This window comes from Seriola aureovittata, chromosome 8 (assembly GCF_021018895.1).
Source record: "Seriola aureovittata isolate HTS-2021-v1 ecotype China chromosome 8, ASM2101889v1, whole genome shotgun sequence".
Lineage (NCBI taxonomy): Eukaryota > Metazoa > Chordata > Actinopteri > Carangiformes > Carangidae > Seriola > Seriola aureovittata.
In genome coordinates, this window is record NC_079371.1 from 9,796,221 (window position 1) to 9,822,434 (window position 26,214).

Below are 26,214 nucleotides of genomic sequence, written 5' to 3' on the forward strand. Positions count from 1 at the left end.
AAGGGGCTTAAGAAGTGTAACCTGAAAGCCGAGCATCCTTATTAAGACAGAAAAAAAGGAAGTGATACTGTTGTTCCACTGTACCTGGATGATATTGAGGTTTTAATTTTATTCTTTCATTGCAGTAACAGTTGAAAAATAGAAAGGAACTCTATGTGTAGAAGAGATCTTCTTTTCAACCCTGGATGGTCCCTCAGTGCTGAGGGAGGCAGCATTATTCTTCAGGGGTACAAGTCAGAGAATCACAATTAGCAGATGACACTATGACATGAGCTACATGACAAAGCAAAGCAAGTTTATGTGCAAACAGCAATTGTGTGTTTCCTGCACTAGGCTGTCCGCCATTTTACAGAGTCACATTGTGTGATATTCAGACAGTCGCCATGTTGCCCACTCATTTTGAAAAAAAAGAAAAAAAAAAGGCTAAAATGTTCAGGCTTATGAACCACGTCTTATGTGTAGAACCATTTAGACAATGAAGAAAAACATCTGCTCAAAAAATCTAATCTTATTTCCAGACTTTGACACTCTCAGTGTTGAACAGAAAAGAATCACAGATGAAAGGGATCGAAGAGTAGATACAGAATAGATTTGAATATGAAGTAAGTCTGGGTATTACAGTTTGAGGGTGGATAATTTTTCATCTTTGACTGCCTTGCATAAATTCCTTCCATGATCTTATCCAGGATTGCAATTACAGGTGCACAGATTCATCACAGAGACTTCAACAATTCCATGAGAGAGGACTTCATTATTGCTGTGTTAATGATTTGTGTGTACTTAACGAGCAAAGTGACAAATGAGTGCCATCTTTCAGCATGCACTCTTTTCATTTTCAGTGTTTCACCTGTGAAGAATCTCCAAATCATCTTGGGGAGGGTTTGTATGACAGATTGATAGATACCAGGAGGCTGGTGGTGCTTGACACTGACGTGGAGTTTTGGCCAGAGATTCACCAATTTGAATCCATTAACCACCTGGGTGTGTGTGTTTGCATGTGTGCGTATCTTTGGTGAACACCACTCAGCACCACTGACCTAGAGGCCAACAATGCAAGACTAGCTAAGCCCCCTGGTGCAAATGTGAACTCACTGTCTGATGTGAAGCAAAAATACAAATACTGCAAAAACCATTTCAGTCTCCATGGATACTATTATGGCTTAACTGCAGGTAAAAAGTTTTAATCTGAGCTTTGAATATTTTAGGTTTTGTACATTACAGGTGCAAGTCAAGTGTTTTCGGGGGGCAGGATTTTATTAGCCTGTTCATTAATGTACTGCTTAAATCACTTGGGGAAAAATTTAAAACAATACTTTCTATTAAAGTCTCATTCTTTTGGAAATAAAAAATAAAGTACACTGAAAAAAACATGGGATATTAACTTTAAAATACATTCTCTGATTTTGTTATACCATTCCCAAATCACACATAATAATGCCTCAAAATGCGTTATTTGTTATACTCCCAAAGCCAGTTACAACTGGCAACCTCAAATCTCTAAATCTTTCACAGAAAAATCTAAAATTGTAATTCTTATAATCTCAAAATTGACTTTAATGCCTCTTTGGGGTGTTTGGTTCACATACTGTTGTGCCCTCCTAAACACAAAAACAAATTCTTCTTTAAATACATAAATGATTGAAAAAAGGAAACCAACAAATCTTCCCATTTTCTATACCAACTCTATGTAAGAGGAAAGGAAGAAGACGGAGGACAATAAAAACACTTATGCCTCACCTCAGGTTGTATAACTGATATATTAACACTTCAGGTCACATTTCGGGCATATGCCTTGTGCTGGATTGATTAAAAAAAAAAAAGGAGCATATGTGCTCTGTCAGACACATGTGAGACGGACAACTGAAAAATACAGCTGATATGCCTTCTGTGTAGACACCACATCAGTATTGTTCATGTATAGTTTAGAGATTCAAATGTCATAACTTGGGTTGGTTAGGAGAATTGTAGCATTTAAAGATAAATATCTGGTTCAGTTGTAAAATCTTCAAGAACTAACTGCAGAATCACAGACAGAAATTTACATTTCTCTCACTGTGATGTACAGAGTTTTTAGCTGTGCAGCCAGTGCAACTTTTCCATTGGATCAGTAGACTCATATCATGAACACAAAATGCAAACTAATTCCGCCTCTGTAGTGTGAGTGTGAAGTCCACAGCTGCGGGGCACATCACCTCTCTTGTGTGTCAAAAATGACTCTGACTACCTCCCTTCCCCCTGATATTACATAAAACAGACTCTCAAACACAGGAGGTGCTATAGTTGATTGTATGTGACAAGCTGTTTACCCTTCACCTCGCTTTACCTCGCTTTACCTGTACTGTGCTACATGCATACATTGTGTTTTGCATATAACCACTGTTTGTGGGGGAAATAAACGGTTTGACACAGCCTTTGCATAAATTCAACCAACTGTCACAACAGAACAGACATAATTCCTTTCTCTAAACAAATGGCAGTGGTTGATGCCATGTTAAAATAATGAGGGTTTGTCATGCTCCCCCAATCCAACTTCAAAGGGCAACAGATCAGCACATGACACCAGCCTCAGCTTTTTAAAATAAGCCACTTCAAGATGCCAACATTGGGGATAACTTTTGGTGAAACAAAACTGGAAACATGCTTTGAAAACTAATATGACAGTGTACATGTCTTACCTCGATCGCTGTCATACAGGTAGGCAAACTTGTCCCACTTGTAGTACTCGATAAGGCTGAGGAGGGGCCCCTTGATATCAGGTCTCATCTGGATGATAAACTGCTGATTCCCATCCAGAGGGAAGCTGGGCGTGATGAAGGAGACATGGAGTGTCCCGCAAAATGATGTGATGGTGTTGACAGACTTCTTGTCATAGAATCCGAAAATGGCGTACACTCCTCTCGAGAACTGCGAACAGACTGAAACAGAGGGCAGAGGTATGAATTTTTCTTCCGTGCAAGGAACTGTTTTAGCAGAACAATCACATTTCTTTCATTTCTCATTGATTTGTGATGCTTTTGCAACTCTCTGCCATAGCAATGTACATATTTAAGAACTTTATTCCAAACCTTTAGTGCACATTAGGGCTGCACACAGCCATTAAGGGACATCTCTTTAAGTCTCTTTTTCGGCTGATTAATGGATAGCTTTCCATAAACTCTGCCAGGGGACTGCTTGTATTAAACAGTAAAAGATCCACTGTACAACAGTCACTATGTGAAACTTTTATGAGTTGCCCTATGACTTTTTGATACACTGGGAATAAGTGATGTTGAGTATGAGTCAAGCATTCACCAAAACTGTACATTAATTCTTCATATGGGATATCCATCAGTGCTCATTTCTTCATTTCTTCTGTTTGAATTCTGCTCAGGCAGAAACCATTTCAGCTTTCTCCTGAGAGAATATGTAGTAGGGCATATGTTAAGAGTAGACTGCTTGGTTGCACCCACTGTAGATTATATAATAACCTTAATACATCTTCTTTGGATGTCATTAAATTTGAATGATTACCTTTGTTAGGATCCTTTCAGCCTATGCAACAAGCATTTATGATACCTTGGTGTGCTTGCATCAGATTATTTGTATTACATCCTCATACTGTTGACTTTGCAAAATCACCTTTCTTCAATAATTCATGACCCCTACTCGGGTACATACAGTACCTTTGCTGGCCTCTAACATTCATTATGCACGGACCAGAAAAAGGTACTATGGACTGAAGGTAAGTATGAATACTGAATGTCTAAGTAATCCTAAGGTTACAGGCTGTTTCTCAAACATTGCACTGGGGTCAGCAGATTGGCATGTTTCTTGTAAATGTGTATTGATCAAATGTAAGTTAATCAGTCTTATTGACTTGGACATACTAGTCCTCCAAAGTAATTAATCTAATGAGTTATTTCCTCTTCCACAATATAACAGGGATGACTTGCTGACAAAGTGAACTGGAGTCCATACATCAGATGTTAGCTAGCTTGGTGTAAGTGCTGTAGGCATCCTGCCACTTCTTCACTGGCTGTTTTAAAATGTGGTAAAATGATGAAAATGGAAACATAAAGGGCAGCAAAAAAAAACACAGCTGTGGTCTTGGCAAGATGGGATGAGGAAATGCTATCAACAGATTCACACAGACACTTTGCTCTTCAGTCTTTAGGTTAGTAGGGGATGTTTTGGAAAGGTTTATTCAATTCCTGCTTTAATCGCTTACATATGTACACAGTGAGTACTCTTAACATCCAGTTTTGTGTACTGTTAAGCACCAAATAGCTTAATTAGTGAAACTTGGGTCTAAATTGCTTAACAGCAGCTGAATAAAATTTGTGTCTGGCAAATTAATAAAGTAGCCTGCCATATTCAGCCTTCATCCATTCTCAAACGAGTCACTTGGACCATAAAGAACTCTAATTAAACTAAAACTAAGTTCTCCTGCCTCCCACAGAGTTGAGAAGTTGGAGGAGTTATTTCGATTAGTTATTTTGAGCACGCACAGGTCCTGAAGTTAAAGTCGCTCTTATTTTCTGCATGGACAATGATACGGCACGTGACAGACAGTTGGAGCATTGCACAGGCTTGGAGGGACTTTACACTCTGGTTTAAACATCAATACAAAAGACAAACATTTGCATCTACAAGCCTGTGTGTATAAATATGTAAGGGCTGAGGTTAACTGCCACTCCAAATGTGCATTTTGGTTAAGAAAAATCTGTTAAGTGTAGCACTGGTTGATTACTGAAGAACACCATGGGTAGATAAATTATAATATCTTCAATTTTAAGATTCTAGGGAAATTTTGGATAAATTTGTCAAATGTGGTGTAACAAAGCATTTTGAATTCGCTACAGCTCTGATTCATGCCTTTCCTCAATAGCAATGACTGCTGAGGCTCATGGGTATTGCAGTATTTAGACTCTTTTGCCTCACCAAAGTGATGGAAAAACATTTTTTCTTAGAAACAAAGGTAAAATAATTACAACTGGTGGCCATAACCTCAGTCACTGAGGATATCAGTGACAAGAAAAAATTAAAAGGGGAATTCAGAGTGGGTAAAAACACTTCAGCAACCAAACCACAATTTGCAGCAGCCAGCTCCTGGTTGACTGAACACTAATTTACATAAAGTAGTGCTGAACAATATTGGAGGGACTGGATAAAGAAAAATGTAACATAATGACTGTAGAGCACACTTCAGCAGAAACATGACTGTCAAATATTCATATTAATTGTGGCTTTTGAATACATACTTGGCAGCTACTTTTCTAAATGTGACCCAAAATGTTGACCGCTTTACTCACATACACCAAGTTATATTTCTTGAGTCAGTGAGAGTAACTCATTCACTTCGAACTCCGATTTTCTACCAAGTCTAGAGTCCTCAAACCATTCATCCCATAAACAAAAGCCATCTTCTCCATCCTTGAGGCTTAACCCTTCAACCTCCGCTGCCTTTTACCCTTCAGACTTCCAAAGCATGCAGAGCATATCAAAAGCGAGCCAAAATAAGTGGGGGCAGGGCCAGCTTTCATCCACTGCCAGCATTCATGTGCTTCCAACATCTTAACCAATCCGTCAACTTGAGCAATTAAATGTTCATCACAGCCGCCTGGGACAAACCGTTAACGGCGGTCCGATCACCCTTCATCAGTCTCTGGCAACGTTCCTACTCTTTTCATCAGATGACAGTAGCCAGAGATGTGGCCACAGAGAGATCAGATCTCACTGATCTAATTTCACTTTTGTCTTAGTCGCAGCTAATAGACCCTAAAATGTGTCATCTGATAACTGTCACAATCTCCCAGGAAAAGGATTTTGTACAATTCAGTGAATAGGAATGAAACATGGGTTAAATGTTAAACAAGTGGCACTTATGGGTAAAAGCTGACTGAAATTAAAAAAAAAAGTTGATTTAAAATTTGGTTTCAGGAACATAATTTTATACTCGGGACAGATTTGCCCCCAACAGGTAACCAGCAGCAAATGTACTGAGTAAAAGGCCAAAACAATCTGTAGGACTGTAGGTGAGAAAGGACGTATTAGGTCAACCCCCATCCAACCTCCTTCACTTTTTATTTTCATGATAGATTTATCACTTTAACTGAGGACAAGGTCACATAGTGGAAAGATAATTGATGATTACAGTGTCTGCTCTTCATGCAGGTGCTGTTATCCCTGGGGTCCCTGTATTGTCAATACGCATATGAAATTGTACACATGTATGATTGAAGAGACATAAATAGAAACAAACACTTTTCATTCACTATACATCACTTTGTAAATTTGTGTTTGTGGGCATTTTTTGTAAATGAATCCATGGAGGAGTTAGGGACATAGCTCTTTTCCCTGCACCACATTTGTCTGATACAGTTGTAGTCACTAGTTACTCTGCAGACAGGTGTTTCTCTCTTTAGTGAAAGAATTAACCTTTGACCCATATTCTATATCAGGTTATCAATGCAGAAATGCCCTGCTTTCACAAGAGCTTTAAAACTCTCAATATCAAAGCATTAAATATAAAATAAAGTTCACATATCAAAGAGAAAAACTGAAGCTTTCTGTGGTGGCGCCTGGCGTCAACAGACAACATGGCTGCTATGGTTACCCGCGCTAGCCTAGCTTAGCTAAACTCACCAAGACGCTGCCAAAGGCGGTCAACTCCTGGTGCACAGCTCCTTGAATCACCACCGTCACTTCGCAAAAATGTCGTCTGGAGGTATGCTTAGCATTCATAGTAAAGTTAATCAGTGCCACTTCTTCTAGTTGACAGTTTTCTCATTCTGGCGACACTTGTCGATGTACATCGTTCCTGTTACTCGCAGTTGTCGAATGTCTGCCTGGAGGAAGTGGGACTTATTTCCCTTCTCCAATCGGAAGTCTGCATTGCCGGATATAGCCAATAAGAACCAAGTCTGAGCAAAATTATTCTGACTGAAGTTAATAAAAAAAAAAAATATTGGCAATAAAAATAATCTTACGGGGACCAATTCTCTACTGGGCTATACACAATAATGAAATATAACACGACAACAACATGACAAGTGCCTTTTTTATCCTTAATTAGCCAGATTTTATTTTTATTTATTTTATTATATTTTGTCTTCATGCAGACAAATGTTTTCTGCTGCAAGAAGAAGTCAGACACAATAATTACCAGTAAATGACAAGAACACAGCTCTGACTGGTTATTGATAGAAAAATTGTAATTTTCTCATCTGATTTTATTTTTTAAGATGATATTTTAGTTAAAGCTGAAAATACTGACAATACTGTACAGTTCTGTCTAGACAAAACTTTTGGACAATGTAGAAACTGGTGCCTTGCTCTTACCAAGAGAAATCATATGCATACCCTTTGTGTCACATTGGACTCCTCATACTCCTTTATTAAGCAGATTATATACTGTAGCTGATGAAATTGGATGCCATTTCTTTGTAAGTTTATGTCATATTTTGTGCTGCGAAGCATGAGAACAATGGAACTCCCTCCATGCCTAGCTCACATTTGTTCTTAGATGAAAAAAAACATCCTGTCTCATCATGGCATCATGGAACAGAATAAATATATCCATGATTCATCATCACTGCTGTAGAGTTTTTCTGTGTCACATCCGTCCATTGTCATGTTTCAAAGGCTTTCTTTGCTGACACTCTCTCTCACTGGTGAGTTTGCTGAGTTTGCCCAGGATTAAAACTCTCTGAGCTCATGCTTAGAGCCTGGATATCCCCATGACTGTGCTGCAGCTTATGCCAGAGCGAACAGTTTGACAACATGTTACTTTATTACCAAATATGGTAATTCACATCCAGAAGCAATGCACTACCCGCTTTTTTCCTCCATGCAGCAACTGTTCATAGAGGATTTCTCTGGCTCTGGAACGTGACAGCAGAAGAAAGAAGAGCAAGAGGTTTTTAAATGGGTGAGACGTCTACATGTGCTTCTTCAATAAGGAATTTAGAAATGTTTAATTATGGAAGAAAAGCCAGCCGCAAACAGTAACTAGTAGAAACAGTGAGGATTGTGGAAAAAGCCATTAAGCCTCTGTCACATCTGACTGCTTTTCAATGAAACCAGGGAGAATTCGCCCTCAGAAATCCGCCTCGTAACAGAAGGAAAAGACTGGGGTTTTTTTTCTAGTGTTGACGAGGTCACCCCAATTAGGCACCATAAGCAAAATGCTGAAACAAATCTTATTATTGCTCACTGCCGGGTCTGTAAACCATGGTATAGATTCAGTCGTCCCAATCTATATTTCTGTTCTAAAAGATAAAATAAAATAAATAATAAAAATGCAATTCTCACTTAATCTGGGGAATGTTCAAGTAAGATGAACACACTGTCGATTTGGGGACTTGTAATCCTTACATTGTAGTTACTGACAATAGTGCACAGTGTCTAACACTGTTTGTATGTGTGCTGTATGTATGCTTGTGCATGTCTGGTTTATCTGTTTGGTCGTGGGTGTGTGAAAGAAATGATGAGGCCAATGTCAAACATAAGACATGTTTGATATATGTAACAAGAACAAGCAGGGGAAACTATCACTATGCCCATTACTGTGTGTTTTGGATTTATTGAGTTGCATTTGTAATGTGGGGAGAATGGCTTTCTATAATACACTGGAATAGCTGCAAAGAAAATGACGTCTTTATCATATCTCCTTTGAGAATTGCATAAATACAATCACACTCTTCACTGAGCAGAACCTTGGTTTCTGTCACCTCTCTGGCTTCAAATCACCACATTCAAATGTGCTTTGATAAACACTTAGGCTGTCAACACAACACATGCCATAAAGATTTATGATCCTTCATTGGTTGTTTGCTGATCTTAGGCTGCATTAGAGGTCAACAATATCTTGGCTCTCTACTCCTTAGTTGAATTGTTTGTGTGGTTCATTTAAACACTGTGTGGACCAAGGCAGGAGAAACTTGCAACCTTCACATTTAGTGAAGGAATCAAGTTGCCATACTGAAGTTTTTGGACTTTCATCAAAATATCTGTAAGATTGTTGAGTTTGCTAAACATATCACTGATTGGGTTATCAGTAGCAACATTAGAAGGTAAAATTTTGAATTTCTTGCGTTCTTCTCTCTGTGGTAATTTGAGACTGTTTGCTGGATTGATTTGATATAAAAAGTCATACATTTTAAATAATTGAGTATAATAAATGCTTCATGATTTTTCTATACTAACAATAGTAACTATCGTCAAAAGAAACAAATACAGTGTTTGCTGTACTGAACTGTAGTGAATGAAAAGGTTTTCAAATTAATGACTTCACTGAAAATCGCCATACATATGGGCCTGTGGTATATGCACAGTGCGTGACAATAACTGGACAGTAGCACTAAACAGAAACACAACATGGATTGTTTGCAGTTATGCTAATTTGACTTTGGGTTTGGGTAATTGCTGGAAAACCTTTCAATTTCCTTGTGACAACTGTGTGAGTGGTTCCTGTGGTTTCTGGATGTTTTTATGGGCTATATGCATGGGCCCTCATCAGACACTCTGTGGTCATCAGGAGCTTCTAATCAGCTCATTATCAAGAGGATGTTAAATCTGTCGCAGCAGTGACTCTGGTACTGTGTTTCACCTTCCAAGGAGAAGGTGTACCCTGCGAAATATATTTAGCTGTCCCAATTAACTGACCTCGTTTCAACCACTGTGGCACTGAAGGCATCTCCACCACTCCGCCACTGTTTACATGACTGATCAAAGATTAAACCTGCATAAACTAACTGATAATAAAACGTCCAGATTCAGCTGACATCTAATATATCTTGCATCAATGTGAAATTTCATGAGAGTGAAGGATACTGGTAATGTTTGTTCTTTTAACAATTTTATAACTTAACATTAAATTATAATAAAGGGCAATCATTTATTCATATTTTCAGTATGTTGAAATATGATAGTCGTCATGCCTTATTTACACATAATTGCAAAGTACTTTAATTATCATAATGATAAACATCTGAAACATTTAGACCCAATGACCCAGTGCACTGATGTAATGATAGAGGAAGGTCTGGCATGTGTTAGTCTGTTTAATGAAGAACTAGTTATAATAACCACAACACCAGACAATGGAGAAAAAAAATAATTAAATTAAATCAGCAGTTGAACAAATATCTGGTATTTGAAAGACGGCCCAGTAATCAGTCTAATACACACACACACACACACACACACACACGTCACTGTGGTGATGATCATCAGCAGTCCAGTCGCAGCTAACAGAACTGACTGTTAGATATCTCACCCTCTCCCACGCGCCTGTTCTCACCACTGAGAAAAGGCCTCAGGACTTTGGGGCTTTTTGTGTAAAACTGATCTGTCACCAGTAAGCGAGGCGACTTAAAGCCGCCACCCCTTCCGTCCGACCAACCTGAGCACATTTGTCACTGATATACGTAGTTGCTGCAGGTGCAGATTTTCACCTTGTAGGCTATATCTCCTCCAAAACTGGACTAGATGGTTTATCTGTGCCCTCAAAAACAACTCATAGGAGGTATTTCTAACTGCCACCACTGACTTTGGGGTCCGGTTTCAGAAACTGAGTATTTTGGGTTTTTTTTTAACAAGAAAACAAGAAACAAGAAAAAACTGCTATCAGTATTCAAGAAAACAAGTTGGCTATTGAAAACCACAGTCCACGGTGCTAAAGTTAAACCTGAACCAACATCCCCTGTCTTCTCTTCATGTGTTTTTGCAGTATAACATGCTCCTTCCACTTTTGCAATTAACTAACCCTAAACATAAATTGTTTTTTTTTTGACAAATTATGGAATTTGTCTGGTCTATCATGAGCAATGGTCATTGTCTCCAGGTTAGATCTCAACACCTTTCACAGTCCTGCTTTCAAAACCAAAATCTCTGCTGTCTTCCCAAATGCTCTTGTAATATCAGACTATGTTCCAGTATTTGAATCCTTATCATTGCGCCTCAGAAGTAGAAAATAGACAGATCATACTTAAGGCTCAAGACACACGAACCATTTTAAGACTTTCATCTTTTCTTCCTGTCTCAATTAAAACACTGTTCAGCCCATAGCTGAATTCCTATTCACATGATGCCCAGAGGATTTCTTAAGGTTATAGGATTATGAAAGACTTAATATGCTCAACCAGGCTGGAACCTAAAACTCATAAGTAAAGCTAAATATTTATCACTATTAAATGTATGGAGTGTAGGCAGTGTTTTATAACTTCTAACAGCTTTGTCTGCAGCCCCTAAAAGCATGATCTGGTTTCATTCCCTCTGCAGACGGTTGCCAGGGAAACATATTTCAGCCATGTTCTCTCTACACTCCAGAAATATTCACCTCCGCACATCATTTCATTTAGTGCTGAGGCTTTAAATGCCATTTTTCTGAAAGCAACAGAAGAAATCAGCCAAATGGGTTCGATTTCTACACCAGCTGTTATCAGTATTTATGTAAACATAAATACTACATGCAGAAATTGTTCTTATATTTAAAAGGGTTCCATACTAAATCAAGTATCCCATATAACCAAACAAACTTACTCCTGAAAATCTCATCATAATGAAATTCTTTCATTGGAAATACATGCATCGCAGCACCGCAGGCTGTTGCCTGGGTGACAGCCCTCAGTCATGCTCTTGAGTGGCCGATAGGAAGACTTCTGGGAGGTGTCACTGTGGGCCAGTGAGGCGCACTGGGAAGGGTTTTTGTCTGCCTTTGAGCAGCTCTTCCGGCAGCTGGTCTCTAGAAGAACAGTACAGCTCAGTTCTTATCAACTTCTGACCCCCCCTTCTCCTCCCTCCTCCCATCTCCCATCCTATTTCTCTCTGTCTCCTCCTCTCTTTCTCCCCTTCTCTCCTTTTGTTCACTGACCTGTTTCCTGGAGGCTTTCTGACGGCCGTGGATGGAGGATGTAGGTTTCACAAGAACAGAATCTGATGAATACTCTGTATACTGAAGACCCAGCGTGTGATCGTTGTACGACACCCACAATGTCCCAATAGTCATTTCAGCTCTGCTTTTTTTGTTTTCTTTGCACTGTGAAAGCAGTGGCTGAAAGGAGAAGATGAGGAGCGACTGTGTGTGTGGAAACCTCATCTATGCCAGTTATTGACAAAGTATTTTTGCTGACTACTGTAGCTCCATCACTTACCACTAACCAACTGTGCTCGCCACCATTTCTCCAGTGAACTTTTAATCAATAAAACCAATAAAGTCAAACATTTAAAAATCGACCAAATGTATATTTCAAACTTAGATAAAGAGTCATGGTTAGTGCTACTCAGGTGGTGAAAAGACATGACCCTGGAGGAGCTTTTTCAAGTTTGAAAAAAAATTACCCAAGTGACATCACCAAGGTTATCTCAGCGTGGAGCCCACAGAATCCTCCACAATTTCCTCTACAACCAATTCGCATAGAAAGATGGATTGGAGGTTTTAACAATCAGCATTTCTGTGGGACACATGCACTTCCTTAAAAAGACAAGCCCGAAATGAGATACTCAAATATTTGATTGAGTAAAACCTTATCTTGCAAACAGATTGAACAAAATTCTAACCCGCATCAGCGTGTGTGTCTAATTTCTAATTTCACAATAATTATGCAGCAGTCTGATAATGTTTTTAAAGTATTTTCTGTACAATGCGGCCTGAGTCTCAGATCTGAACAAAGGGAAGCACTGTGTTGTGTTGCTATGCACAGGCACATCAATTCAACCCACTCAGCACAATACAGAATTCTTCAGCCATATTGATTCTGCAAAAGCCGGCTCATACATCACACATGGCTACTTTGTTCGAATTTCATCTGCCTCCTGTAATAAAACATACCGTGTGTCCACTGACCTTTTGTGGAAATACCAAAGCAGACCTTGGATCTGCTGTTCTGTGTTCTAATGATCTTGGAACCTGCCAGAGCAGAATTAGTTACATCTATAAAAACACAGCTCCATCCAGCATCTGAGGGAGCAGCTGCCATAGCAACCAGACAGTCAGCGGTTGCTGAAGATGAATAGGGATCGACTCGAAGAGGTGGAGGAAAGTAAAGAGACATTAATACAGATGATCCTGTGTTTGATAGCTTCTGTTCAAACACTTGTGTATCGCAAGTAAACTGAATCTTAATATTTTAGGAGGTGTACTGAATCCCATTATCACCTGTTCTTCCCAAAACCCCTTCTTGTTTTCTTTCACACTATTCTCTCTCTCATTAGAGGAACCACAGTAGGGGGATGACCACAGCTGTACTCAGGGTTTTAGAAGTACAGAGGTCCAAAAACTACCCTTGCTAGAGGGGTTTCACAGCAAATTAAGTTTAGATTTTGATTCTACATTATGCTACACTACCATAATTCTCTAATTAAAAAAACATAATACAAACCACAGACATGGCCAGCATGAAAAATAAATGTCAGTCACTAATTAAGGCTGAGCAAACTCAGGATAATTTACATTTCCAGAGAACTAATCCATCTGCACAACAGCAGAGTTATGTTACAGCTCTGCTGCTGCTCTACATTTCTCTTTACAGAAATGCCGTTTACATTCTCTGATTAATTACAAAAGCCTCTGAAATTTATTGACTGCCATTAAGTCTCAATCAATAAACTCAACATTTCCTGCAGATGTTTCAAGTTAAAGGCATAACAATGAAAACATTTAAAACCCTTCTGAGTCCTGTTGCTTTTGTGACACTTGAGTCTGTCTTTTTGTGTAAAATTGAAAGCTGAAGGAAAAGGAGCGATAATGCCCTTTGAGCTAGTGAAAGGCTTTGTTATGAGACATCAGTGCAAGACGTGTTCAGTCTCAGTGACGGTAACTTCACAGCACTTGAAAAGTGGCAAAATGAGAGGCAAATGGAAAAAACTAGTGATGAAAATAATATTTCTTGGTTGAAGAAAACTCAGAAGCTTGATGAGTATGACAGGACACTGTTCTTGTATAAAAGGCATTTAGGTTCTAGTACATTATATAGAAATGACTGCATATTTAAACAAGGTCAGACCAGGAAACAGAGAAGCTTCTAACAACAGATGTACTGACAAAACAAGTACGCATAAATAAGTCTCAAATAAAGGCCTTCACTGTCTCTGCAGTTGAGGTCAATTAAGGCCATGGCCACTAATTGAGAATTTAATTGAGGATACAACATAATTAAACATATATGAATGTCAAAAAAGCAGAAGATGGGATGCACACTGTCATTAGCATGACAAAATCCTGCAGGGAGAAAGTCAGCATCTCCTGAGATCGGCTTAATTTTCATACACAGTGCTCCTCTGCACTATTTAAAACAGTTTTGACATTGTGTCTTTGTCAGAGCTTACACACTTTGAATTGGTGCCAGTGAAAAGTCTCGTAGAAAAAGATGTAGATTACACAAAACCATACCTTTTTAAAGAAAAGCAAACAGAGTTATGACCTTCTGGAGGCCTCAGTTTCCTGCAATAAAGTGAAGCTTTAAAAAGTAAGATTGAGGTTGCAGCTGCAGTCCTTTCATGGGATTTGATGCCTCCCTTTCTGTGGGGGATTTTCATGCAAATCTGACTATTTTTGACAAAACACCCTTCTTACACTGAAATGTGTTTCGCTGTGCAGTCACAACACAAAACAGAACTTGTTATGTTGATAGAACACTGAACCGTGACGTACTGATATTTGCTCAGAAGTAATGCGCTTGCTTGGCTGAAAAGTAAATACCATGGAGACTATAGCAGCGTATTAAGGTATTAAATGCAATTAGGATAGGATTCGAATGGTTTTACTCACAGTAGGTATTTTCAAGTCAAACTTTTCTTGACTGAACAAGTGCAGCTGAATGTGGGTGAGCTGGTAATAAACTGAGCCATCAGTATCTGCAATCAAGTCTGGGAAATGAATTGGCTTCATGATGACTTTGGACAAAGGAGACTGTCATTCTGTAGAAAAAAGCCCATAGGTTCTCTGTGCAAGCAGGTTATTACAACTTAGTTACATCTCTCTGTTACGCAGCCTTAGTAATTATGACGGGAGCCAAGGAAGGTATAGGTGACATAGTATATAATGAGACAAAGTCCACATTAGGAGGAGGTTTGGTGGATGGATGGCTTGAGTAAACACAGAGCTCGACTGCTGTTCATTTTCTATGTGAAACCGATAGTGAGCATTAATTGTGTGTTTATTGTTGTATCCGCATGGTTACTACAACCATTACATAACCATTGTTTCTTGCCGGGAGTGGGTTGTGGTGATTGTCGTGTGCCAAGAGCTTCGGCCATCGTTTTGTTTACAAGACGAGGAGATTACAGGCTACAGTGAGTCACTATCAGGAAGTGATGAGACGGGCCGGAGCTAGCTGGTTAGCGTGCTAAGACGTGCTAGAGACAAGAGTTAACATTTGCGTTGCTTTCCACCAAGGAATGAAGTTTGATACTGATCTTGTAGACTGGTAAGTAAACAGCTGTTAATGCTAACGTGACAATACTAACCACGATCTTTAATCAGTCCACCGCTTTGATCCGGATAAGTATTAGATGCATTGTCATGAAAATTTGAGCAGACATTCATTGTGCCCAGAGGATTAATCGCTCTGATTTTGGTGATCCCTTTACTTTTCCTGAGGCACGGGGTTTGCATTTGTGTTTCTTTAGTGAAATGTCCTGCAGCTCTCAACTAATTGCCATGAAATGTGGTTCAGACACTTCACACCAAGTGAATTTATTGTAACTACTTTCATAATCTCCTGACTGTTCATCATGTGCTAATTAGCAATGGACATGGAAAAACATTATACCTACATCTTCCCTAAAGTGCATTTGTATAAGCTGATGTCCCTGATAACAAGCAGAAACAACATGATAAAAATCTGAAAATCTCCAGTGTTCATTTCTGTTCACAAGAGCAAAACTGAGAGAGAATTAAAGCTCTGCATTTGGAGGTATTTGATCGGATGTAGCGCTGTCATTATGACTTCCTTCTGGCGAACGAATGGTGAAATCAGAAAATGTCAGATAATTTATGCAGCTGCCCCCTTTTCCCAGTGTTTCTCCTGCTCTTTTATCATGGAAGGGGGGATGTGGAGCTGCTCAGAGATGCAAGGCCTTTCTTTTTTTTTTTCCAGCTTGTGCAATTTTGAAATGTTTATGCAGGACTTGATTGCCACAGTAAAACTGTAGATCGCCACACCAAACCCACATGGTCCAAGCTCTAAACCTACCTGTATATGAGCAACCTTACTCCTGTCCACCTCAGGACCAGCAGCCTGTTCTCTAAGTTTAGTTTGACAGTGTTAAAATAAGAGCAGACAGCGGGGAACAGTCTCGAGTTGCCTCTTGCCTGCTATACATCATTACACTCTCTGCCTGTCTATTGCCTGTGTGTGTACACAGCCGAATATGTGTGCTCTGAGTGTGTGTATGTATGTGTCTGTTTGTTTGGCCTCTCTTTCAGAAACCTGTCACACACAAAGATCTCACCTGCCGGGGGGAAGCAGCCGCTGGCCAAAGTCCTATCTCTCTGTCTCTCTCTTTCTCTCTCTCTCTCTCTCTCTCTCTCTCTCCGTCTCCGACTCATCATGTTTCTCTCATATTTATTTTCTTATCTGCTTCTAATTGTCCATGTCATCGTCTATTTAATGGTTTTGTCCTGCCAGCTATTACACACTTGGCTGTCCTTGTGGTCAATCCTTCTTTGAATTGGTTTTATTGTTGGGAATTTGACCTGATCTTATCCAAGCGTGTAGGGCTGATGTTGCTGAGTACGCTACATTCACTTCAACATTAGGGCTTGTCATAAGCTATTCAATAATATTTATCTTTTTGTCCTTCACACAAAGCACTGTATCATATTGCTTTGTCATTGATTCATCTGCTCTCACAAAAAAACCTGGGGATTAAGTTCCTCTCAGCATTGCTGCAATTTCTTGCTGACTATCACGACCAGTGAGGGAGATCCACAAAGATCCAAAATTACTAAATGCCCTATTAAAGGGTCAGTTCACCCACAACACACACACATATATATAAATAAATATATATAAATAAATGATCTAAATCTGTATGTATGCACCAATCATCCACAAACAAATGACTTTCCCCCGATTTAGAGACCCACACCCGATCACACATTATCATTATTTCTCAGTGGCATATCACGCGTGATGACTTGGTAACATATTAAGTAAGCTGTTTTAAAATGAATACACTAAAAGTTCTCATTTTTTGCTAAAATGAAAAATGGCAACAGGTATTTCCACAATAGCCTGAACACAGTCTGTCATTTTTAATCTATTCAAACTAAAATTCTGAATGTCACCGCTACTTCCCCAACACAAACAATTTAAAAGCTCATAATAACATTTGGCTGCCGCCCAAAATATAAATCATTCAGCAGTCCAAACCCAAAGTATAATTCGTGCCTGATCAAAATGAAAATTATAAATATGTTCACATTTTAGAGGATGTAATCAGTATTTTCTTCATACATTGTTTTTTTAAATTTTTTTTTTCCACAACCCATCCACTGTTAATCAATGATGATCCGCGGCCATAACTGTGATCCACGCATCACTAATATACATACATGCGTACAGCCATTTCCCTGTCTGTTAGTCTGGATGATTCACAAAACACCCTGTCAACAGTTTCCAGAGTATAGGTGTAAGTATGCAAGCAAAAGCAAAATTATCTGCATTGCTAAAATAAAATAAAAAACATTGTCAATATATTTTAGTTATTGCTATTGTTATTTTTTAATGTTGTCTTTCCTTTTCAAATCTGAACAGAGCAGTAGGTTAAAAAAAAACATTAACACAAAAGAACATAAAAACATCCCAAGCCACTCTAGAAAACAGAAAACGTCTAGTTTCCAACCTCTGAACTCCTTCTAGACTCTACTGAATCCTTCCATCACTGACTTATGAGATGGGCAGATCAAAGAAACCTCCCACACACTGTGACCTCACACGGCTTCACGTGGTGAAACACCCACAGTTCCTTCAGTGGGGACAAACATCATCACAGAGCCAGGCAGTGGGGGAGCAGGACCGGCACATGGTTGAAACCCAAGTCATCTCTCATAAATGCTCCAAACTTCACTCATTTATGATGAAGTTGAAGCTTTTTCAACTTTGACTTTATCGTTGCCAAGGAGAGAAATTCTGTCTTGCGGCCAGGGAAAACACAGAACACAAAAATTGACAATACACAATAAAAATACAATAAGGCCCCCCACACAAGTTCACATGTGTCTTTTTTGTGTCTTTTTTTGTGTCTTTTTTTGTGTCTTTTTTTGTGTCTTTTTTTGTGTCTTTTTTTGTGTCTTTTTTTGTGTAGTGTGTATCGGTATCGAATCATTATCTATTCCTGGTTGGTTTGAATGTGCTGTATCAGTGAAGATCCGCACTGTTCACATAACACAGTGAGGTGAGTCAGTAAACTCTGTGAAACATTTCGACAACTAAAATTCAAGAACCAAAACATTGTTCTCTCGACTTCTGTGCCAGTCTATATCAATTAGACATCTATTGATCAGAGCGATCAGGTTAATAGACCACAATGCCAAGAGGCCACGAAGCATGCTGCATTCGCATTCATTTAAAAAAGAAAATTTCTTCTCAATTAACAAATGCATTTTAGTTTTTTGCCATTGCATTCACTATCATGCTCTCCACCCACATGTGTGACTAACAGCTGAAGGCAAAACGTTGAGGTTGAATGCTGAGCGTCATTCTGTGAAATTAGTAGACCAAGCAGGCTGAGAGAATGTGCTTCTAACAAATAGTCATTTTAACACAATAAAAAAAAAAACATCACACAATGTTCACATGTAACAATGTAGAAACATCTAAATAGCATCTTTAATATTTCCCGAATTGGCCGGCAGTTTGGACAGTGTAATATCAGATTGCACCCTCTGCTGCATGGAAAAAAAAAAAATTCCAGTACAATTATAGAAGACGCAACTGACAAGCCAACAGCTGCTGAGATGCGCTGGCTCCGGTCCAGATGAGGCCTTTTGTTTAGGCAGGCACACCATCAGGGAACAAGTTCGTACAAGAGTACAATAGCTCTGTCTGCAAAGCAGACAGCGCTTCACAGCATGGCTGATAATGTAAAGAAATGTTTCAAGTGGATCAAAGCTGTAAGTGAAGAGGACGCAGTGAGCTCGGGTGAATGAAAAAGAGCAGAACCTGGGAGGGAATGAACCCATCAGGCCTCCATGTTGATTTACTGGGCTGTTTGGAGGGATTACACTGAGATACTTTCTTTAACTAAAGGTTGAGACTGGAGCAAGTGAGAAAACAGTTTATGTGAGTCACCGTTACAGAGAATGAGACATTATACAAGCAATGGATTTCACTTGTTTTGTCACTGTCTGTCTACATAGACGTATCGTATTAACACAGTGGGTTAGTGGCCGACACAACAGCTAACCACCTAAAAAAAGGCAAACAGGTACTTCAAGGTTTTTCCTCTGATTGTATCCACCTTTAGCCTGAGTCATCCTGCCCTTTTTAAAGGACACACTGGTTCTTACATTTACATTACATTTACATTTTGCTCAGTGAGACATTACAACAACAGACAGCACAAGGACGTGTCTGTCTGCTCCCTTGCTCTGCTCATCACACTCATCACACTGTAAAGGCCCTGACTCTGTTCTCTTATTTTAATTCATCATTTTCTATTTCTTTATCTCTCCCTTTGTCCCTCTCTCTCTCTCTCTCTCGCTCTTGACATGCACCACACACGCGCGCACACACACACACACACACACACACACACACACACACACACGCACACGCACACACACACACTCAAATCCTAATAAGTTTGACAAGAACACCCTGTAGGACCAGACAAGGCAACCGGATCAAATCTTAATCACCGCGATGATGGGAAGGACAGATTCTCCCGTGTGCATGCCAATGAGCATCTCTCTTAAGCAGAAAAGGTTATTCGCTGAATTAAAGAAAATTCCACTCATTCTCAGTTAATTGAACTTCAAGTTGACTAGATAAATATTTGAAAGTCAGATTCATAAAGACCTCTAAAAAGGAGTTCTTAAACTCCTATAAAACAGCTTTTTCATATCATGTTACTTTTATATTCTTGTTTAAAAACTAAAATTTGTAAGTCAATTAAAAAAATAATTGATGAAATTTTGTCCTTGTTTTGTTTCACAAGTGTTTACAAGTTTTCATTAATTAGTTTTCTAATTTGAGCTTTTATTCAAAATCTACTGACGAAAACCATGAGATGTGGCCAGATAAATTGCTGGGTCCTCTATGACAACCGATGGACTCTTTTCACTGATAAACACTGTCAGATGAAGTTGAAAGCTCTGGAAAACAGCAAGTAGGTGGACCCTGAGTTAATATTATTATGTTAAAAATGTTCAGCTTGTCTAACACATATTTCTTGTATATATTTGTATGAAAAATCAAAATTAAATCACTTAGGCCCTCAGTTTTGGTAATTTTAGGGAATGTTTTGGTGATTTTCTTAAAGCAAGGAGGAAAACAAACAAAAGCTGCCAGTAAAAAACTGAAGTATAGCTTCGTCTCATCAGTCTTTCTACTAAATAAATCATCGTTTAAAGGTCATATCCTGCCTTAAAACTGCAGTCCATATCATGGATTTTGAGATGCACCAGCCACTTTTGCCAGAGGGCAAACAAAGTTTGTTTCCCTACCAGCTTATGACAAAAATGCATTTAAGCAACCTGCCTGGGAGACACTGAGCAAACTAAGACATGGGATGCAAGACAGAGTGCAACTTCCATCTGAGAGACTTTGAATCGTGCTGTAACTGATGCTATCTCAGTCTTGTGTTTTTTGAGGACACAGTGATAAGGGCTTGGTTGGGGGCTGTATTCAGGGCAAGCAAAGATCCACAGAGGGTTCTTTAGCCTCATTTTCTGACCGGCCAGCTCCCAGGCCTACTTAATATTTCACAGCTCCCACTGAAAAGGAGGAGAATGCACTTAATTAAGTGTGAACAATAAATTGGCTATAACCAATGCTCCACCGCGTGTCGGTTTAGGCTTTTGATCATTCAGCAAGGTCTCTGAATGCATGTGGCCCTGAGATGCTGTGTGCATGTAAATGCATGAAATTAAAGTATGACGTGATTTGACCATGACAAACTAGAACTTTGAAGTGTTAAATCGCCGGACGGGTGTCAGTGACCTCAAAACACTCTTTTGGTCGCGGAGAAGGAAGAGTGGTTTGCTTTGAAAGAGGTGGGTGTCAGAAATAAAAGCATGGGAGCAAACTGAAGCAGAATATTAAGTTTAAGTTGGCAGCCAGACACACGCACAGACACTTATCACTATATTAAAGGAAAGGTCCCTCCCTAGATAAGCTTAAACTGCTGGTTAAGTCCATTTTGGCGTAAATCATTTAACAATTTGCCATGTTACCCACCATGCCTTTCGGTAATCCGTTGCTACGGTTGTGTAGGTGGTTTGTCCAATTAGGGAAAGTGAAAGTGTAGGGGAGGATGATGCCGTGGTGTGTGTCTCAGTTTTTCAAGTAACACAAACGTTGTCAAAGGAGGTGTCAGATTTTGCGTCAATGATGACTAAGGTGTAAGCTGGAGCTGCACTGCATTCTGCAGACTGATAATTGGATGTCAATGCTAAAAACGTTAGAGAGGTTCCCAACCCTCAATATGGTGTAACGTCTCCTCATGACCCTTCATCAATGGGTGCATGTCTGTTAGTTGTATGAAATTCAATTAATTTTCTTTTCTCTTGTAAGAGACAATTTTTTTTAAAAGCATGGTCAAAATGGTCAAAAAACAACAGAGGCTGTAATATCCTGATTTATAAGCTCTTAAAACACTCGACCCTACATTTTCCACAATGCAACTCCATATAATCTTTCATTAGACCCTCCTTGACTGGTCTGTTCAAGCCTAACCTGAGATAACCCTGATGACATCATTAAGGGTTATTTTAATAGGACTCCTCATGACATGTAAATTAGGGGAATGCCCCTTTAATTTTCAATGTAGCCGTGCAGGAAATATCACAGTGTGTGTCACAGTGTATCTAATGTAACTATGACCCATGATTTATCAGTGCATTATAGATTATAACCTGGTGATTTGAATGCTGTCCTTATTAACAGATTATTACTAACCTGTAAAGCATATTAATGAATTATTTAACAAGCAGTAGCCCAAGAAATTCATCTTATATCATAAATGATGAGGTGCAGGGTGCATTAGTCATTTAACCATGTGGGGTCTCTGAGGTGTCTCTATTGTAGGAACTTTGAACAAGATTCTTTTAAATGTATTGCTTTGGGTGGACAGCACACTGATATAACTGCGCACACACACACACACACACACACACACACACACACACACACACACACACAGAGTCACAATGACTCTCTCGGTCCTGGCAGCTGATGCAGGCCTGTCCAGATGAGCTGTTATTGATGGAGGAATGTATCATCCTCCCTCCCACTGTCTCTGACACACTGCACTGATGAAGTATGCTGCCGCACAGGACAAGTACAACTAGAGTGTGATACTGTGTGCCTGTGGGGCATAGATCCATATGCTCTGAGTCTTATGTCTATACTATTGGCCTAGCAACAAATAAATAAATAAAAGACTAAATCAGAGCAATTAAAGTAAATAAAATACTGGGTACAATATGCCAGAAGACAGCAAATATCTAATAAAAATAATAAAATGAGTAAACAAAGATCTGTGCCAACTTTCAGTACTTAAAAGTTTCCAGTACTCTGTGCTACAGACACGGTTTAGTTGGGACGCAGCAGCCCTGTTCATAAAAATATCCGTTCTTTCCCTATTTTGGGAATCAAATGTGCCGCTCAGTTTCTGTAGTCTACTTCAGTCAAAGTGTATTTAGTTCCACATTTTCCCTCGTGTTTCCCTCTTTATTAAAGACAAATCTCTTATTACTGGATCCAAAATGGGGGCCCCCACACCTGATACACCGCCTCCACAGTAAGCAGCGGCTCCCTGGTGATGGAGTGTGTGAGGAGTCCTTGGAGCTCAACAGAGTATTTCATAAGAAGCTATAGTTTAATCTTTCAAAGCTCCGCGTCAGCTTCAGTATTTCTCCTTTTATTCTCCACTGCGCGCTGCGGTGAACAAAAGACAGAGTGGTGGTGTTAATGCACTATAATTACAGATGGAGGTGGATTGTGAGGCAGGCTGCCATCTACCGGCTTAAAAGCAAACCCCCCACCACCACCTCATATCACCCCAGCCGCCCCCTCACCCCTCCCTTCTATTTCTAACTCCCACTCAAGCAGTCAGTTAGAGGAAGTAGATAGAGTTCACACACACACATTTTTGGAAACATTCGGCCCGGGTGCTGTGTCATGGACAAAAAAAAAAACCAAACAACCATTTTAGACATTTAGCACGACGCTCATTCACTTAGCTCAACATCACAACTCAAATCCATCCATCCATTCTTTTTTTTTTCCTTTTCTATATCCACCTGTTCCCCATTCAGGGTCACAGGTAACTGTATGCAGATCTTAGTCATTTGCTGTTAAAAGTTGAGGTGAAGCAGCCTCACAGATTGTCTGAAGTGTCAGCTGCTTAGCATAAACCATTCAGTCAATTACATGCAAATTAAATACCTCATTTAACCAGAAAAATAGCTCCAAGCATAACAATAGCAATACACTGATTTGACCAGAACTCTGACTTTAAAAGATTTGATTTGTTAAAAAAAAAAACCAACAACAACAGCAACAGGAGGATACGTAATGGCCAGCAGTCATATTTGACTCATAAATTAAAAGAAGGAAAATAAAAATGACTTTGATGCTGTTTATTTATTTTTTTATCCGCTGCCTCCTGCTGCTGTTTGTTTACTCAGGTCCACTCCCTGATCTTTCTGGAACATCTTCACAATCAAAACACCTAAAGAAACCTGACTAATTAATGACACGCCATGGATAATCTGACAGACTGCCCTAAAACCCCAGGTAGCCTACTAAAAATAAATTAGGATGATTAGGAGATAACCAAGTCAGGTGTTTACAAGCATCTTTTTGGAAAGGTTTGGACCTAGGCTGTATAATTTTAAAAAGTCAAACAATGGTCAAACAGCTGACACATAGGCCACCACATTATCGGCGACATCAGATTCCCCCAGCAAATTCTTCACTCTCAGCAAACAGAGGTCTTTATCAGTACGATGAACACAATGTTGTGCTTCCGGCGGCAGTAATATGTGTATGTTGAGCATCGACATGACTCTGGCTGTGACGCGCTGAGGCTGCCCAAGCAGGAAGCTTTTATATGGTAATAAAATCGATTGGGGGCCGATGCGCGCACCAATCAGAAGCGTTTGATTTATGTTTAAGGGACTGTTGAGAGGAGTAGTCGCTTGGCAACAGCCTTATGAAAATGAGCGAACCTCGACTATTAAAAATAGCGACCTTATCATAACCTGTTTGCGCGTGTTGCCTCTTGTTGCGGCTGTTTCAAAGACAACAATCCGCATTTTTTGGTTCTTTTTGGATGACACAAATGAACGATTAGCCTAAATCTGGTTCTCACTGAAAAGTCTCCACTGGCTGATGGACAAAGCCTATAGGAAGTGATGGGGCTGGAAGTGGCTGTCATTTGACTGGAGAGCAGTTACTTAGCTTGGTCAAAAGCTCATTATCTAGTGTATTTTCCCAAGGAAGTGCCAATCATTTTAGGGCCTCGGCTGTTAATTCATAATCATAATTAATCCTCAATGCTCAATGTTAAAGCCAGTGTGTGTGCGTGCGTGCGTGCGTGCGTGCGTGCGCGCGTGTGTGTGTGTGTGTGTGTGTGTGTGTGTGTGTGTGTGTGTGTGTGTGTGAGGCTCAGTGTAAATCTATATAGAGGCTGTCTTAAAGGAGCCAACAAAGGATGAACACCGCTCCTTCTGAGCCGAGAAAAGAAAAGACGTGACATCGGTGCACACAGCAAGAAAAAAAAAGTCTATCTCAGCAAGTCCTATCTCTATCTTCTTTCTTCTCGAAACACGAGAGATAATCCAAATCAATGTTGCAATTTTTTTAATAAACAAGTAGGAAAAAAGTCTAATCTCTGAATCTGTAGCCTATAGCGATGACATTAGAGTCAAGAAACACGTTGATGTTTATTGGGATTATCTCACCCCCCATTTCTTTTCCCACTCACTGTATAAAAAAATCGTTACGACTGATGGATGAAAAGAACAAAAAGGGGTCGATATTGTTGCATTGTCGTCTTGTTTAATCTCTGAATCTGATGGAATGAAAATGGGATGGATGTGATTTGACTGTTACTGTGGAAACCAACTTTCCCCTGCCTACACGATGCTCTTTCATCCTCAACTATACCCAGCTCACAGCCTCGATATGTTTGCTGACAGAATATAGATTAGACAGCTCAGATGATCTCCAATCTCCATCACACTTTCACATTTGATCACATTTGTCCAAACTCGCGTCATGAAAACAGCACAGCACGAGCACCCGTGTAACACTGGATGACGTGCACACTTGTGGGAAAGCTTCATTCATTTCAACGAGAAGAAGAATATGTTTTGTCACTTACAACAATTTGTTACAGCAAAACTGTTCGCCACTTCCAGGTTGTCAATGTGAGGCGTCAGTCTGAATTCCGAAGTGCCAAACTGAACCATCCCTATCCGAAATGCGCTGTACTCTTGATCCGCGCCCCTTGGAAAGAGTCCCCCTGAAACCGGGAAAAAAAATACCAGTTATACCTGCACGATGTCCTAATGATGAGACACATTTTCAAACCAATTTTTCTCAACGTTTGACGCACAAAGTCGTGGCTTTTCGCCCTAATTGTTTATCGTTTGAACTAATGTATACCTACCAATCTGAACGCTGGGCGAGCCTCCAAGCGCGCATCCCCATAAAACCAGCAGAACTGAGAGGGATAAATTCACTATCTTTTCCATGTCCACAGTTTAAGTGTCCACATCCACCAAAGGAGTCTGATATTCCTAGTTCTCCTCGCCGGAGATGTTAGATCCGACACATATTGGACACCTTCTTGGGGAGAAATAATTCAAAAAAAAAAAAAAAAAGATAATAATCAGCAGCAAAAGGACCGTTTTTTCTGCAGGTGGCTGGCAGTGAAAATGACACCAGCAGTGAAGGAATGGTCGCCTGCACTGTAGGTCTGCTGTCTCTTCTTCCGCTCCTCCTCGTCGCTCTCTCCTCCTGCCAGCAGCTGATACCTCCTCTGAACGCACAGGGA

General features: G+C 39.7%; 1 protein-coding gene across 8 annotated transcripts in view; it reads right to left on the reverse strand.

The window, feature by feature from the left end:
• The window catches only part of gria2b (glutamate receptor, ionotropic, AMPA 2b), a 49,738-nt gene extending 23,524 nt beyond the window's left edge, over positions 1 to 26,214 (reverse strand). For 4 of the 8 annotated variants that reach the window (XR_008828425.1, XR_008828424.1, XM_056382797.1 and 1 more), the window contains exons 1-3: positions 25,828 to 26,213; positions 25,540 to 25,680; positions 2,676 to 2,915 (exon numbers count right to left, since the gene is read on the reverse strand). Coding sequence is in view for 6 of the 8 variants with exons in the window: in XM_056382797.1 (XP_056238772.1) it covers positions 2,676 to 2,915; positions 25,540 to 25,680; positions 25,828 to 25,912 (466 nt within the window). In the remaining 2 variants the exon portion in view is untranslated. Of the gene's footprint in view, positions 1 to 2,675; positions 2,916 to 25,539; positions 25,681 to 25,827 lie in introns of those variants that run through there. The other 4 variants (XM_056382800.1, XM_056382798.1, XM_056382796.1 and 1 more) reach the window with 3 other exon arrangements.